General features: G+C 48.2%; 1 protein-coding gene across 3 annotated transcripts; it reads left to right on the top strand.

Moving 5' to 3' along the window:
• The first annotated feature begins 540 nt into the window (after positions 1-540).
• LOC115350101 (cytochrome P450 1B1) lies at positions 541-8237 on the top strand. Of its 3 annotated transcripts, XM_030035337.2 has the most exons (4): positions 541-1727; positions 2570-3586; positions 4361-4527; positions 5291-8237. In XM_030035337.2, exons 1-4 carry the CDS (start codon positions 1708-1710, stop codon positions 5473-5475), a joined length of 1389 nt encoding a protein of 462 aa, XP_029891197.1. In that variant the 5' UTR covers positions 541-1707; the 3' UTR covers positions 5476-8237. The 3 variants fall into 3 exon arrangements, with proteins under 3 accessions (XP_029891197.1, XP_029891196.1, XP_040984403.1); XM_030035336.2 differs by lacking the exon at positions 4361-4527 and having other exon boundaries at positions 578-1727; XM_041128469.1 differs by lacking the exon at positions 4361-4527 and having other exon boundaries at positions 578-1727; positions 2343-3586.
• The last annotated feature ends 9189 nt before the right edge of the window (positions 8238-17426 follow it).

Here is a 17426-nt window from a genome sequence, read left to right as displayed (position 1 = left end):
TTCAACCTTCAGGTGGTGAGAGAGAGAGACCAAACCGCCTAGTCTCTCTCCAAGCTTGCCCTAACCTTAACACCATAGGGATGGAGCTACTTTTGCTCCTCTTTGAAGCTGGGCCATGTGCTGGGCTGGACTGCAGGATCCTTCCAGTTCACCCTAGAGATGGGGCTGGGAAGAGGGAAGCTCACTTTCCTGGCACTGCTCAGAAAAAGTGTTTTTGACACCTCTGTAACTTGGCAATGGTGCGCTCTGAGGCACACAGAGAAATATGGCTCATGGCAGTCTGAGCAAGCGGTGGTACTGCTGACTGGAAGAGCCCGGGACAGTGACAGCAGCCAGGATTACACTTCTTAGCAAAGACGGAAGCAGTAGCTGCCTGGCCAGGCCTGGGTTCACACCCTGAGCTGGGCTGGCTCCCAGCATCTAATTTTGTCTAATCCCTAAATGCTACCAAAACACCTTATTTTCTTCTCACGACGTGACTGTAGATAATCTGAAATAAATGTCGTATTTTTAAATTTTGCTTGGTACAGCAAAAACGACGACAACAAGGCAAGAGCGTTCTGATTTCTTGGGGAACGGTTTCCTTGATGCCGGGGGGTTTTGCGGCCCCGGTTCCCCCGGGGCGCCGGAAAGCCCGGGGGGCCTTGGAGCGCCGCACCCGCACGCCCCTCGCCAGCCCTCCCGGGGCGGGCGGAGGTGCCAGATTTAAGAGTAAAAAAAAGCGGCGCGAGCGGGAGAGAAGCGGGAGCGGGGCGGGGGCGAGGCTGGAGGGCAGCGGCGGGGCCGGCCGGGGTGCGAGCTGCCCGGCGCTTCCCTGCCTCCTGCCCCGCCGAGCCGGTGTCAGGTATTGCTAGGAGGGGTAGGGGCCCGGGGAGGAGATGGCTGGAGGCTTTCCAGCCCCGGCTCACGCAATGCAAACTCCGCACGCAACGGGGAGGCGACAGGCGGAGGAGGGGAAGCTCTCCGGCTTCCTCAGCCCCCAAGATGCAGGGGAGACCTTGCCTCCCGACAGGGAGGGCTGCGAGCCCGCCCGCCACCCCGCTCCCCTCCCGGCACCTCCTCCGCGAAAGCTTTTGGCCCCGGCCATAAAAGCCTCGGCGGCTCAGCCGCTCCGCTTGGCGAGGGGCCCGAGGGCAGCCGGCAAATAGCTGCGACCCCCTCAAGCCAGGGGAAGGGCCGGGCAGCGGCGATTTGTCAGCGGGGCTAACTGCGGCACGCCCGCGCCGCGCCGCGCACCGCGGATACCGGCGGATTTAAAGCCGCGAGTACCAATGCCAGGCGCCCAGTCACGGCTGCTCCGGCTCCGGCTCCGCCTGGGGGCAGCGGTCCGTCCTCCCCGCGTCCTCTGAGCCGCTCGCCTTCTCTCCCTGCAGCGGGCCGGGGTGGCCCCGTCCCGTCCCCGCAGCCCGGCAGGCGGGTGGGAGGGAGGGAGGGAGGGAGGGGGCGGCAGCAGCAGCCTGCTCGCCCCCGGCCCGCGGGGCTGCACCGGCAGGGAGAGCTCCGAAGGGTTAAAGCGCTGGGAAGGTGATAGTAACTCTGCGCTGGGATCGGGTGCAACTGGCATTTTCCTGCACATGACCTGCCAAGCTCCGGGTGACAGGAACCGGGGCTCCTAATGAGTTTCCCAGAAGCTGGGATCTGAACCTCGCCGTCGCCGCTCTCCTCCTGCGGCTGCCCGGCTCCCCTCCGTCCTCGCCGAGGTCTCGGATGGAAGCAGCGTGCAACAGGTCAGTTCTGCTACAGGCGCCCGAGGTGGCCGCTTATTTCACCCCTTCTTCCCCTCGCTGCTTCGGAAAGGCTGGAGCAAACGGTAGGAGCGGGTGGTCCCCGGGCAGGGGGCTGGGAAGCGGGACCGGTCAGCTTTGCCACGCCGGGACCTCAGGCATCCTCCGCGGCCCATCCCCGGGGCCGCCGGCCTGCGCTGCCGCGACGGGCACGACGGTGCGGGAGGGAAGGAATGGCTCGGGACAGAGAGGGCTCCGTGGCCATGTGCGGAGGTTTCCTCTCCGGCGCGGCGGGAAGCTCCGACGGCGGCGCGGGGAGCCCGTTTCTCGCAGGGGCTCCTTCGCCGGGAGGAGCGATGCGCAGCGCCGGGATGAACCTGTCTCCAGCGCAGGGCGGCTGCCTGCATCTGCGGAGGCTCGTCAGGCGAGAGCATCCTCCCGCCTCCCTTTCTGCCTCCCCCAGCTGTGACCTCCTGGATCCGCCGCTGCAAACTTTCCCCACTGGGGAAGAAGGGGGGGAGGGGGGAAGAGAGCAGCGGCCGCGACGCCAAATACGGTTTTGAGCCCTTACTGAGCGCTTGCCCCTTGATTATCGATCATCCCTTGTTTTTCGCGCAGGATCCGGGCGGGCTTCAGGCACGCGAGGGGTGCATAGCAAGGACGCAGAGCAAGGACGCACAGCCCGACTCCGAGCGCCGAGACGGCTGCCGGCGCTCCCCTCCGCCAGTCCCCAGCGCGCCCCCGTCCCCTCGCGCGCCCGGGCCTCTCCCCGCCCGCGGGCGGCGCGGCGCGCCCCAGCCCTTCCGCGGGGTCGCTGCCCGCTGACCTTTCCCCTTCCCTTGCAGCATGGCCCTCGAGAGGCTCGGGGAAGCCCTGCGCGGCCTCCCCGCCTCGCAAGGCTGCCTGCTGCTCCTCCTCTGCCTGCTCGCCGCCGTCCACCTGGGCAAGCTCCTCCTGCAGCGGCAGCAGCGCCGGCGGCAGAGCCAGCGCCGGGCGCCGCCGGGCCCCTTCCCCTGGCCCCTGATCGGCAACGCGGCGCAGCTGGGCAGCGCGCCGCACCTCTCCTTCGCCCGCCTGGCCAGCACCTACGGCGCCGTCTTCCAGCTGCGCCTGGGGCGCTGGCCCGTGGTGGTGCTGAACGGGGAGCGCGCCATCCGGCAGGCCCTCGTCCGCCAGGGGGCCGCCTTCGCCGGCCGGCCGCCCTTCCCCTCCTTCCAGCTGGTGTCGGGCGGGCTCAGCCTGGCCTTCGGCGGCTACTCGGAGCTGTGGAAGCTGCACCGCCGGGCGGCGCACGCCACGGTGCGGGCCTTCTCCACCGGCAGCCCCGCCACCCGCCGGCTGCTGGAGCGGCACCTGGTGGGCGAGGCGCGGGCGCTGGTGGCGCTGCTGGTGCGCGGCAGCGCCGGCGGCGCCTTCCTCGACCCCTCGCGCGTCCTGGTGGTGGCCGTGGCCAACGTGATGAGCGCCCTGTGCTTCGGCCGTCGCTACAGCCACGGCGACGGCGAGTTCCTGCGCCTGGTGGGGCGCAACGAGCAGTTCGGGCGGGCGGTGGGCGCCGGCAGCCTGGTAGACGCGCTGCCCTGGCTCCAGCGCTTCCCCAGCCCCGTGCGCGCCGCCTACCGCGCCTTCCGCGACCTCAACCGCGACTTCTACGGCTTCGTCCGCGGCAAGTTCCTGCAGCACCAGCGCAGCCTGCGCCCGGGGGCCGCCCCCCGCGACATGATGGACGCCTTCATCCGCCTGCAGCGGGAGCAGCCGCGGCTGCAGCTCGAGCACGTGCCCGCCACCGTCACCGACATCTTCGGCGCCAGCCAGGACACCCTCTCCACCGCCCTGCAGTGGCTCCTCATCTTCCTCATCAGGTAGGTGCCGGCGGGGCCGACCCTCCCCGCCGCCCGGGCGGAGGCGGGAGGCCGGGGCGGCACTCCTGCCCCGGGGAGGGGCGCGGGAGTCGGTCAGCCCGGGGCGGCGCGGCGGGAGCGGCAGCCGTGGGCCGCCCCCGTTCGCATGGCGCTGCGGGGGCGAACTCGCCGCCGGGCAGGCTCCCTCGGCGGCAAAAGCCGGCCCAAACGAGCGCATAACAGCTCGGTGCGGGCGGGGCCGGGGCTCGCTCTGAGGGACCGGCCGGCCCGCCGGGTGCCGGCGTACCTCAGCGGCTTCCGATTAACTGGCACGGAAGCTCTGGGAAGCCTGCCAGAAAAAGTTAAGAAAGGATAAAAAAACAACAAGAAAAAGCCTTCTCTGGCGGTCGGGTAGGGGTGCACAAAGAGAGGCTGGCAAAAAGGCAGCCGAATAAAACCTGAAAGTAACAGATTTTACCAGGTCAAGATAGGGGAGATCACAGGAACAGGATAATGACCGCTTAAGCAAGACAAAGAGTTCGTGCACCCGTTTACAAACCCGCTATTATGTTAACGTGCCCGCAGTGTGTGCCTTTATCGCCGTTGCGTGACTTCGGGAAAGGCAGACCGGCTGGGCAGGCGGCGGGTGCAAGCACACCCCCCCTGCACCCTGCCTGGCACCAGCTCTTCCAGGGGGAGAATCTCAGCTGGGGCGGGGGGGGTGATAGAAGAAGGCGTAACGCCGATTCTCTTGCCCGTCCTGGCTTTTTCTTTCAACATCTGCATCATTTGTAGGCTTATGCAAACATCATCTACTCAACCGCTTCTTGGAAAAACAGGCAAATACTTAATGCTTCGAGCTAAGGGTACGGTGCCCAGTGTTCACATAAACCGTTGGGTTTCTCCCCGTTTTTTAACGTTTGCCCAGCGTTTGACATGCAGATCTGCTGCAGGAGGAAAAGGCAAGCACACAGAAGCCAAACTTGAATACTTGAAGCAAATAAAGGCTTGGAGGAACGTGTGCTTTTAGAGAAGCAAAAGAAAATAAGCAAAATCTATTAATATTTTGATCTTGTTTAGTTACCGTGTAGTCTTCCAAACTATTCAGACTTCAAGACAGTCATCTTAAAATACATTATAAAGAAAACATGGTTTGATACTAGTTAGAAAAAGTATACACAAACTAAGAGTGGGATGTGCACAAAGCTTATTCTGACAATTATTAGCAGGGATTTTTTCACTTTAAAAACCTGCAGACTTTCATATGTATGCAATATGGCCAGTGATAACAACCTCCATGCTAACTTTTAGAAGTCACAGACAGAGCTGGAAAATCAAATCCTTGTTCCCACAGAAGGCCCAATATTTAGAAGAGACAAGTAATTTTAGTTATAGAATGAATTTTCAAAATTGGATCAGAATATTCAGTTTCAGCACATTTTAAGTTAGTTTCATTTTTTATTTTGAGAATCAGTTACATGTGATATTAAGGTGAAAACTGAGCAAGTTAGATTTAGAATGACACCATTGCATGGTAAGTTTGGATTTTTCTCTCAAAGTTTTCTATCAAGGTCTACAAGTTTCTGCAATATATTTAAACTTTGCTCAAACTGCATTATTTAGGGTAGGGGTAAGGTTCTGTGAAAAATGTTTGCAGCAAGGATTATTTTTAGGAAAATCTTTGGAAATGTTATGTACGTACACACATCTTACTTTAAATGACAGGTATCCGAACGTGCAGGCTAAAATGCAGGAAGAAGTGGATAGGATTGTTGGAAGAGACCGTCTGCCATGTGCTGAAGATCAGCCTCACTTGCCCTACGTCATGGCTTTCTTGTATGAATCCATGCGTTTCAGCAGCTTTGTGCCTGTTACTATCCCACATGCCACCACAACCAACACCTTCGTAATGGGCTACCTCATTCCCAAGGACACAGTGATTTTTGTTAATCAGTGGTCAGTGAATCACGATCCAGCAAAATGGTCCAACCCAGAGGATTTTGATCCAACGAGATTCCTGGATGAGAATGGATTCATCAATAAAGATCTTACTAGTAGTGTGATGATTTTCTCATTGGGAAAACGTCGGTGTATTGGAGAGGAGTTATCCAAGGTGCAGCTGTTTCTCTTTACCTCCATACTGGTGCATCAGTGCAATTTTACTGCTAATCCAAATGAGGACCCTAAAATGGACTTCACCTATGGGTTGACCATTAAACCTAAGCCATTTACCTTGAATGTTACGCTTAGAGATACTATGGATTTGCTCGATCAGGCTGTCCAAAGACTGCAAGCAGAGAAAGCAGCCAATGAAAATCAGCTGTCAGCAAATGCCTAAGCAACAAACCTTACATCTAAAAATAACCCCCCCTCTCTCTTTTTAGACTTAAATAAGTTATAGTTTGTTCTGGCAATCTTTTTGGAAACTAGCCAGTATTACAAGTTACAAGAGCAGGAAGAAAAACTGCACAAGGTATAATTCAGTCCTCTTTTTAATTCTAGAAGGAGAGCCAGGGGAACAATTTAATATATTAAATGATAAAACATATGCAATTTGAAAGTAAGCCTTTTCTTTTCTAGCTTGTTCACAGAAATCGCTGTTATAAAGAGTTTTTTATCTACTGACTGGTTGGAGCATCTCCAGGAACTGTTTATACAATCCTTTCCATGTCTCCATGCGCTATGCCTTGAACTCTAAGTTCGCCTTCAGTGACTCCACATCCCAAAGTGAAATACCTTATTAAAAAAAAAAAAAAAAAAAAAAGAGGAGGGTAGGGTGGGGTGGATCAGCCTGCCTCTGAATTCACCCTACTGGAAACTGCCATAGGCACATGGCAGCTCCTGTGTTGTGACTGCTGGGATGTACATTAATGCCTCAATGATAAATGTTCAAATGATTTTTGGTAAAATGACAATGTAAAGTCTTGCCTTTAGCATTCAAAAGTGTTTACATAAATGACTAAAACAAGACTTGCTTATAAGCACATTTGAAAAAAAAATTCATATTTTGTAGGAGAATGAACAGAATGTCCTAGTATAGTAACTTTTCATTAAGTTTTGAAAGATCAGATTTCAAATGGCAAGGGTGATACAAACCATATGCTAATCTGTTCATTAGCATATTTATGAACAAAATAAATAGTTGAATTAGAAAGTTTTATAAAGGTATAGCTGAACTTTGTATTTCTCTAGTAAAGAGTTAATATCCCTGTCCCTAGGCACATAGGAAAGCCCAGTAAAATCCACACGGGCCAAGGTATTTAGAAGTGAGAATGTGGGGTTTTCATATTAAAACTTTCATGCTGCAAGCCTCAAGTAAAGCGTACATCAAATATACACCTGCTCACTAGTTATTCTGTAGGTTGAGTTAAATGGTATATCCAAAAATCAACTAGGTACTTTTAGTACAATTTTCTCAGAACAATCTCAGAAGGAAAACTAGCATTACATGTCCTAATTAATGTACCCATTAACTGAAGAAAAAGTACTTTTAAATTTTTTGTAAGGCAAAGGACATAAAATAAAAAACCAAAACCAACCAAAACTATTATTTTGAAGTAAAACACACATATGAAACTTTATGGCCTTGAACTTCTGTCTAATGTTTGTGTACACAAAGCTGCATGTATTTCTCTAAAGAGCAACCAACCCTATGTAAATGCCTGATTCTGAAAAGTGTTGGGCACTTCTTTAGAGCTGCATATGACCTTCAATAACACATGAAATCCATCAGAAATGAGAGTACCTCACATGACTTGCTGTGGTCAGCCTAATACTAAATAAGGTATTAGTAGAGCTAGAAAAATAAGGGTGCAATTCTACACAGTAAAGTAGCTCTGCTGAGACCTAAGCAAGTGAAGATTTGCACTGGGTCTTCTGACTGGGTCTCTCAGACTAAGACTTCAGCCAGTCTTAGTCACATTGGCTGCAGTGACAGAACTCATACTGACATTGGGAAGAGCTGAGTTAACGACACAATCCTGATCTTCTTAAGTAGAAGCTTCATTACTGATTTTAAAAACGTGAATCAAGCCTGAAAGTACTGCTCCAAAACCCCAAACAGTAGTAATGTACCTGTTTAAAGTCTCTGACTTCATATGGCATCTATCTTCTTTTTTTAGAGCTAAAAAAGTTTTCTATTACATACACAAAGGAGTAACCTCAGGTGTTTTTCTGAATTATGTACAAGTCTGTGATATCCCAGAACTTAGCCTATACCTGTGAAAAGCTTTATAAGATACTCAGCATTTTCATATGGAGATCTACATTAGATCAGATGCTAGCAAGACAATTTTCCTTGTACCTTTGTAAGTATTGTTATTAAAAAAAAAAAAATAAAGGATGTAACCTACAACTGAATAGTTATTCTAATGCAAGGATCACCCATTCATATTTTAATAAAAATGGCTTTTGCAATTTTGTACTCTTCCAAAAGCTTTAACTATGCATTGGCTACTAATGCAATGTCCATTTACACTGCTCATGTCTGTCAGGGGGTCACACACTATATAGCTGTTGGTCCAAATAATGCCTTGTATAATCGTGAAGTTACTCAAATTTAGTAGCACCCATTTAGAATGTATGCAGTTGTTCAGTGAGTTAACTTCTATGGTCATTTTGAGATGTATCATTGTGTTACCAAAATACTAAATAAAATTATTCCTACACTGCCTTTGCTTAGTTTATGTATGGCTTTCTAACATCAAGGTAAACAAAACTATTATTTCTGATTTGGAAAGTATTATTATTTTAGATATTTGTTCATATACTTCCCATTTCTGGATTTTAAGGTTTTTCTCCATCCTCCCCTTACAGCTTCTCAGGTCTGCCTGCTTATTCATACCTTGCCATGTGTTCAATTTCCTCATGCTCCTTGCTAAGAACATTCCCTGCTGCTTGTCTCTGCATCGATTGGAATTCTCTCATGTCTTTTGCTTTCTTCTAATACCTGTTAATCTCTCCTCAGCCTGCACAATCTCCTGTGCTATGTTCTTCCTTCTGGCATGTCAGTTTACTTCCACCTCCCCTTATTTCAAGCCCACACACTCATTTTCCTTTCTCTTTTTCCCTCCTATATCTAGTGCTAGCACCTATATACTCCTGATACTGGATCCCCACCACTGCCCTTGGGACCAGTTTGTGCTGTTTGGCCTTGGTGTGTGTAGTAAGGAGTGCCAGGAAGGAAATCTCAGGGCCAAACGGCCCTTAACATGCCCTTGCAGAGCAACCTCTCACAAAATCAAGGCAATCCTGTGGTGAAGGGTGGCCGATATTGCATATATAACACATTTCGTCATGATGCAGCAGCACCCCTACCCCCCTTTGTCTTCTTTTCCCCAGTCTGCTACACAAGCCTGCTTACTTAAGAGCCATCTTAGAAAAGACCTTCACATTTTCCCAAACCCCAGGAAAGTGGAACAAAAGCTGAGTGGGACAGAAGGCTGGGCAGACTGTAGCAGTAGTTCCTCCTGATTTGCGATGTTTTCAGCTGGAGTTTCTCCCTAAGGGGGCAGGATTCTAAGTACAGGCTGAGTTGGCAAAATCAGAAGGAGCTAAGTTGAAGATGACTTACAAAGACCCCCTAGAAGTAGCTAAGGACCTGTGGAGTAGGTGTAGAGTCCAGAGATATCCCATGCAGCGCATATGTGGCTGGGGCTGACCAGTGGGACACAGCGTGGATAGAAAGCAGGTGTCCTCCCTGGGTAAAAGCCAAGCGCAACTTCATACAGCCAAGAGATGCTGCCACACTGTCCCTGCTTCCCATTAATTTCCAGGTATTCTGCTTTACCAGCTGTCTACAGCTGAAGTCTAGACTCCTTCTTCAATGTTGACAAGCACATTTTTATAGGAAGACCTGCTCCCTTAGTGCCAAAAGCTGTGGTGCTGATGCAGCCAGAAGTTGGCATGAAGAAAGCATTCTCGAGACATTCTTGGAGATCACTACAAATCCTATTTATACCAGTTGACTAGGGAACCCAAAGTTTCTGATTGCCCACTGTAGGCCAGTACCAAGTGTTAAGGTAATAGAGTAAGACTAACTCAGCAAATTGGCTTGATTTTTTTTTTTAATTCTGTATTTCCATTTTCCATCTGTTTCATTGGAGCAGTTGTTAGAAAAAGTATCATTTTCAAAACTAGGCAAGGTCACATCTAACAGCAAGTTATGCACATCTCATGAGATTTTGTGTTTGCACTGCCACTGCCTTCCTCACCAATCTGTGACTGGATGTCACCATAGCAATACCAGACAAATACATGTTGCTCTTTCTTCATGAAATAAAGCACAAAGAAGTTAAGCAGCTGTATTCAAGACAAGATTTTTCCTTTAAAAATCTTCACGCTCAGGTTGTAGTGATTTCAATGAGTCAGGAAAGCCAAATGTCATCTCACACTTGCTTTCTCTGTGTATGTGCACATGCACACACTTAGTCCATCTCCCAGAATTTCAGTAACATCTTTCATTCAAGTTGAGATAAGGGATTTAAAAAAAACCACCAACCCCCAAAACCCACCAAAACAACAGCAAAAACCCCACCACACACACACAAAAACCCCACCCAAAACCACAAAACAGGAAGCACAGGGAGAACTTATGACAAGCATATGTTTCTTGGAAAACCAGTAGCTGTCAGACCACCCCACTACATAACAAGGAGGGGAAGCAAGGAGGCTGAGCTATCAGAGTTGATATAGAATATGTTTATGCTATTCAAGTGTACCATTACATTCCTTGTGAAGCCAATAGTTAAACTTGCTGGCTTCAGTGGGAGTCAGTTCAGAGCTGCTGAAATAAATAGCAATAATATAACAATAAGGAGCAAGACTCATCAGAACTTGAGAAACAACCGCTGCTGGAAAGAGGAAAAGAGGGAGTCAGTCCAGGATCTGTGCAACAGCTATCAATACCAGCATAGTCATGGCACAATGTAACTAAATGCAAATTCACAACAACAAGTTGCAACTAGTTTTGCATCAGACCCAGTGTGGTTTTGTGAGTGGCAGGGACTGATGTGTAGGTTTGTCTGTAGGAAATTGGTTCAGATTGTCCAGGCAGAGCAACCAGAGACTAGGCAATTGGGAGCTTACCTTTTACCTGAGAAAAGTTGAGAAATTAGCCATGGAAAGCGAACAGTTAACATTTACCTTTGCTGCATCTTTAGCTTGGTTAAATTTTACTCAGACGTTTCATTTGCCCATACAACAAATTCAACTTGGGATAACACTGAAGGTGGATCTGGCTTTTTCATGGATGAAGAAAAGGGCTGGATTCTGAATGGTGCCATTATTTTGGTATACAGTGCAACACAGATACAGTGATTCAAATTTCAACAACTACTTTGCTGTTTATCGCCCTCCATTTTTGCAGCCGAGTTTTTTCATGTTCCAGTCACTTGTACTCAGAGCAGGCCAACTCAATTTTCAGGTGAAAACAAGCTCAGTATTAAGCACAAACAGCCTGGAGCATTTAAGATGGCTGTAGTCAATACTTTGATAGTCCTCCTTTGGGGCTTTTTGCCAACTTTTCAGACAGCTCCACTAACCAAAAAATTCTTTGCTTTGTTAGTGTTGCCCTGTCCTTCAATACTTAGAGCAGATCTTGCTCCAGCCTGAAAGCACAAAGCTAGAGCTAACCAAATCAAACCAGAGTCTCTCAATTCCCTAAACTCTTTATCTGTGCTGTTTGGGGACACTGATCCATCAGCATAGTTAACTCAGAAGATACAGCATGCCGAGGCATTTCAGCTGCACATGTGCGGAGGCAGGGGAAGGGAGCAAATGCACAGAGGACTTACTGAAGGTGTATAAATCACCTGCAGAGCCATATAGGAGTCATTTGCTGGAGTGGCTGAGAGCTAGTGGAGGAAAATGTATATCTAAAGTGTAAGGAAGATTCCAGCTAGGGAGGAACTGTGCACAGGGTCTCTGATTTCCAAGAAAAGAGAAGTGGTGATTTACATTGCTTGTACATAAAGTGTGTCAGGATTAGGGTGATAAGAGTCCACATGGTATTAAAGAGGTTCAATGACATCAGCAGCAGGGAACATCAAACTGAGAGCACCTGGACCAAACCTTACCTTCACACCAGGCTGAAGATAGAATGAGTTATTATCTTCCTGAAAACTTTGGACAAAGGATGTCTAAATACTAACTCCTCACTGCCTGTTAACTCAAGTAATAGATTTGGGAGGTAGCAAGCATGGAAATGAGAGCTGAGGAACTCTATTGGGTTTGTGTGGCAAGGTTTTGGTAGCACCTGGGGCTACAGGGGTGGCTTCTGTGAGAAGCTGCTAGAAGCTTCCCCTGTGTCCAACAGAGCCAATGCCAGCCAGCACCAAGACAGACCCAACACTGTCCAAGGCCGAGCCCATCAGCGATGGCAGTAGTGCCTCTGGGATAACAGATTTTTGAAGGGGAAAAAAAACCCCAAACTGCACAATTGCAGCCGGAGAGAGGAGTGAGAACATGTGAGAGAAACAACTCTGCACACCCTAAAGTCAGTGAAGAAGGAGGGGGAGGAGGTGCTCCAGGTGCTGGACCCCAGATTCCCCTGCAGCCCATGGAGGTCCATGGTGGAGCAGATATCCACCTGCAGCCGGTGGAGGTCCCCATGCCGGAGCAGGTGGATGCCCGAAGGAGGCTGTGACCCTGTGGGAAGCCCGTGCTGGGGCAGGCTCCTGGCAGGACCTGTGGACCCGTGGAGAGAGGAACCCACAGAGCAGGTTTTCTGGACTTGTGACCCCATGGGGGACCCACGCTGGAGCACTCTGTGCCTGAAGGACTGCAGCCCGTGGGAGGGACCCACACTGGAGCAGGGGAGGAGTGTGAGGAGTCCTGCCCCTGAGGAGGAAGGAGCAACAGAGACAATGTGTGATAAACTGACCGCAACCCCCATTCCCTGTCCCCCTGTGCTGCTGGGGGTTGGGGGGAGGTAGGGAATTTGGGAGTGAAGCTGTGTCCGGGAAGAAGGGAGAGGTGGAAGGAAAGTATTTTAAGATTTGGTTTTACTTCTCATTATCCTACTCTGATTTGAGTGGTAATAAATTAACTTAATTTTCCCCAAGTCGAGTCTGTTTTGCCCATGACAGCAACTGGTAAGAGATCTTTCCCTGTCCTTATCTCAACCCACGAGCCTTTCGTTATATTTTCTCTCACCTGTCCATCTGAGGAGGGGAGTGATAGAGCAGCTTTGGTGGCCACCTGGTGTCCAGCCAGGGTCAACCCACCATAGTCCTTATTGGGGTCCTCCATGGGGATTGGGCTGTGCCATGCAGGCAGCAGGATTTGAAAACAAAACCAGTCTACAACAGAAAGCCGTGGAGAGTCTGTCATTCTCCTGACCTCAGCATCCCCAGTGCGTGAGAACAGTGGGGAGGAAAAGACGGCCCAGCTGTAACAGTCTGAATACCTTTTGGGGAAATTTTCCTCTTGACATTCAGACAGAGTGGTGGAAGGAGGGGACACTACACCAGACAGAAACACTACTGGTCTAGAGGATCCATTCAGAGCAGGTCAGGGTCATTTATTTGAGCAAGCTGAGCAGGAAGAGGTTTGTATCAGTTGGATATTCCCACGCTATACAGTTATGTCTTCAGTCATATCTAGGCTTGCTGATCAATATCCCCTAGGGGAAGAATGGCGTGTATATTGCAGGATGCTCCAGAACTGCTTTTATCCTCTGATACTGGTGTATTTTCAGTGATGGACCACCTTTTGTTGGCAAGGACAGTTCTACAAGAGTAGACTTTATTTCTACAATCTCCCTTCTCCCAGCCTGAGCTCTGGTAAGAACATAACAGTTATCATGCAGAAACAGGCTTCTAATCCTCTCATGATAATAAATGGGATTTCACATAATCATGTTTTCTGTGCTAAGAATAACAGAACACCCTCCGCTTTTTGGACTACTCTACTCATCATAACTGAAGTGGAGAAGTGGAGTGAGACACCCTTGTTCCCAGTACAAAAGCAAGATATAAGACAAATTTTGACTTCACGAAGCAAGTATGGCTTGCAGTCATCGGCAGAATAGCATGAAACAATACTCCATGCTTCTTTTATGCTTTCTACTCTGTGAAAAACTTCCAAGACGCAGTTTGAAAATTTAATTCTATTGTATATCTTATTTTTAATTATACTTTTTCACTCTACAGAGAAAAATCATAAATTGTGAAGCTATTAATCTTTTGTGGTACAGGAAATTTAAATAACTCAATTCAAGTAAAAAAAAGAGTGCCACCAGAAATTAAACTCAGACTTCACAATAACTACCCTAATGAAAAATGAGATTCCTAAATGAACCTTTGTCTCATTGTAATAAAACTCCTTTTCCTTCCTTTCGTTCATGTATATAGCTGCTGGGACATGGCGGCCTGCTGCAACTTGTTCCAAGTTGCAACTATGTTCATCTTTCTGTTTCTGGCAGAAGCGAGGAAGAGCTGTACCTACACTCCAGAACAGTATGCCCTGCAGGGAAGCTTTCTAGGCAACCCTTCCAGGCAGCACAGGAACAAAAGGGAAGTGTTTTCCACCAGCTTTCTCTGGATGAGCATTCTTTCTCTCAGGTGCCTAACATCCTGCCAAGCCTGCATCTTCCAAGTATGTGACAAGCACTTGTGCCTCAGTGACCTGAGGGCAGATCAGCCAACGGGCTTTGGTAAGAAACACCATAGAAAATGTTTAATAAAATTAAACAAGGATGAATTCCCATAAAGGAGGGGGAAAAAAAATCTGGTTTAGATAAATATCTAATTAAGAAAGTTCCCCAGAGAATTACAAGGCAGATCCTCCAGTGACATTATACTTGAACTGAAACCTTGTACAAAAAAATCCTATTCCTGCTCGCATTAAGACTAAGATACTTAGCATCTGTGCACACAGGTCTACAGCACACTGACAATGTTGTCTGCTGCATTTCAAGGACAAGGTACTAATTTTCTTGAAGTCATCAGCAGAGCCAGAGTTCAAAGCTTTTGGCTGATAACGTATTCACTATACAACACTGTTTCAAATATCTTCATGTCTTACTGAAAGCCAGAAAGATTCTTTTCTTATCTTCACAAGCTATCTCTTACCCTAATACAATACTTTTCTGCTTCAGTAAATAGCTCTAGCCTGTTCCCAGAGTTAAGTGCATACAGTAGTTTTCATTGCGTATAAAAACATAGAACCGTACAGCAGAATGGAAACCATTAGGGAAGTTCTTGGAATAAATAGATGCTCCATCAGTTTTCTGAATGGTTGAAATAGTGAAAGCAGAACAGATACATAAGGATTGGAAAGTAAAGGTAACTTTTACTCTCAAGAGAACAGATGCTTTCTTCTAGGGTTTATGAAACGTCAGTTAATGAAGGGACCAGACCTCTTTAGCTCTCTTTATAGCCCCAAACTGTATCCGGATTAGACCGTAACCTTTTCCCTAGCAAAGATCCAGTTAGCAGGGCTTCATGCATCCTTACATTCATATACAGTCAACGTCTTCATGTAATCATGAAGAAGTTCCTCCCTGAGGATTTGTCATCCCTCTCTTCAAATATTTCCCCGAAATACACACAACTGTAGCTGGCAAAAGAATTTAGTCAGTTATTTCACTGAAGTCAAGCCATATGTATTTATTTTTATTTTATTTTCTAAATAGGCACCTTCCTGTCTTTTGGGGAAATCCAGCGGGGTTTGATCGTATGCTAATAGAAGCAGTAGTTCTTCAGGTTGAATAGCAAAGAAGATTCTGTATGTATGGAGGAATAAGTATAGGGAAAATTGGGGCAGTTGAGAAGTGAGAAGGAGAACAGAGCAGAGAAGGAGAAATGTTAAAATAACAGGCCAGAGAAAATAGAAAGAAATGTTTCATCACACTGAGGAGAATGAAAATGAGGAAAAAGAATGCGAGCAGCTACTAAATGCTGCCCCATCCCCAGGTACAACAGCTCCCCAGGGTACCCTAGGGACCACACGTTGTAATTGATGAAGACACACACACATGCCCCTTCAGAGGACAATTCATCCCGTCTGCCCTTTTATCTCTGCTGATGAGAGAGCATAGACAGCCTGCTTGTACTGATGAGAGAGCGTAGACAGCCTGCTTGTACTGAACACCTACCGTTCAGGTCTGCTTGTACTGAACACCTACCGTTCAGGTTATTGATGCACCATGTCCCTCCCTTACTACTCACCATATGCTAGAGACAGATATTTAGGTCTGCCCTGCTTAGAAACAGACATGTTAAGCTACAGAACATCTTCAGTGGTGCAGTTAGATTAGAAAAAAACAATACTCTTACACTGCTGGGACACATTTCCTTAGGGGTTGAGGAAATAAGCCACACTGATTTAACCGGGCCATGTTGCAGAGTCTAACTCAATTTGACTACCTGATGTCACAGAATCACAGACTGGTTGAGATGGGAAGGCACCTCTGGAACTCATCTGGTCCAACCCCCTGATCAAGCAGGGCCTCCTAGAGCCAGTCTAGTCATTCTACCTTCACAATAATAGTAACTACCCACCACACTATAGGCTTTTTCCTTCAGATTTTTTATAGCAAACACATAGCAAATAATATGTTCACCACTGGTTCGCTTTCCTCTTGAAGTTAAGCCTGTATGGGCATCACCCTGGGAAACCCACCACTGTCCCTAGGAAGCGCTTTTCCTCAGCACTGCCCCCCACCCCCACTGGATGAGAAAAGCCTTCCCTTCACCTTCCTTTAGGAAACATCCCCAGAGGCAGGAACAGGGAAAGGCCACATAAGACAGCCCATTACTGCCCATCTCCTGCTGTTCTGAGCTGCATATTTTGTGATTTTATGTGCATTTGCTCCCTGCTTCAGCACATAATGGAGAGGATCTATCTGCCCAGAATGATCTGTCACCGGCTTTCCTGCTGCTGAACCGAGCCAGTAAGTCATTCGCATCTTCCCCAGATGTTCTGTTTTCTGAACTAACAGGAACCGCATGTACTGCCAGCTCTCCCCAAAGACCTGGGCCAGTGCAGAGAGGGGGGGAATTCTCCACTTGACTTCAGGAACGAAGTCTCACCTGCAGGAGCAGGGCTGGTCCAGGATGCTTCCTGAGCAAAGGGTCTAACAAAGAGCCACTCCCGAATCACTGGGACCAGTGAACATAGGTATGACCCATTGGTGAAAATCCCCCACTCCTTTCAAAGGTTTTAATGCTTTTAAAGTTCTAAATAGCACCACAGTGTCTTTGATACTTGAAGTAACAATTAAGCACTACATGCAGCAACCTTACCTATAGCAGTAAGTGAAGTAGACATGCAATTTAAGACATGGTTTGCTCACTGAGTTTTACCACAGAAGTCGGTGTTTATTGTAATGGTGATAAATCAAAGAATGTAAGCTTTCCCGTCAGTATTTTACAAATAAATTCCTTGCAAAGTACTGTCACTATTTTCACATGTTTCCAAATATCAAGACAATAGTAAATGCATGGCATGTCTTCAGTCAAACTTGGTAGTCAGGATTTAAGCGAGGAAGAGCTATAGAGCAACATGTTTGCAAACACCTAAGTCCCTAATCTAGCCATTACATTTTACTGCATTTTTTCTTAATTTACTGCATACTGAAAATTAAATTTTAAAGATAGGAAACAAATTACAATTTTTGTCAATCCAAATCTGGACAGGGGAATTCAGGCCACTGAACAGCACTTCAAAAATAACTAGAAATTAGAACTCTACCTTTTACTTTCCAGTGTTTGGTTTGTGGTGGGCGTGGTTTTTTTCTCCCCCCTTTACTCTCTGATCCTTGCTCAGATATTGGTCAAAAATCATTCACGGAAGGCTTGCTTTCCCAGTCTCCAGAAACATTTTGTTGAGTTACCAAAACAAGGTATCAAAACTGTAC

This window comes from Aquila chrysaetos, chromosome 13 (assembly GCF_900496995.4).
Source record: "Aquila chrysaetos chrysaetos chromosome 13, bAquChr1.4, whole genome shotgun sequence".
NCBI lineage: Eukaryota > Metazoa > Chordata > Aves > Accipitriformes > Accipitridae > Aquila > Aquila chrysaetos.
This window is presented reverse-complemented; position numbering and strand designations above follow the sequence as displayed.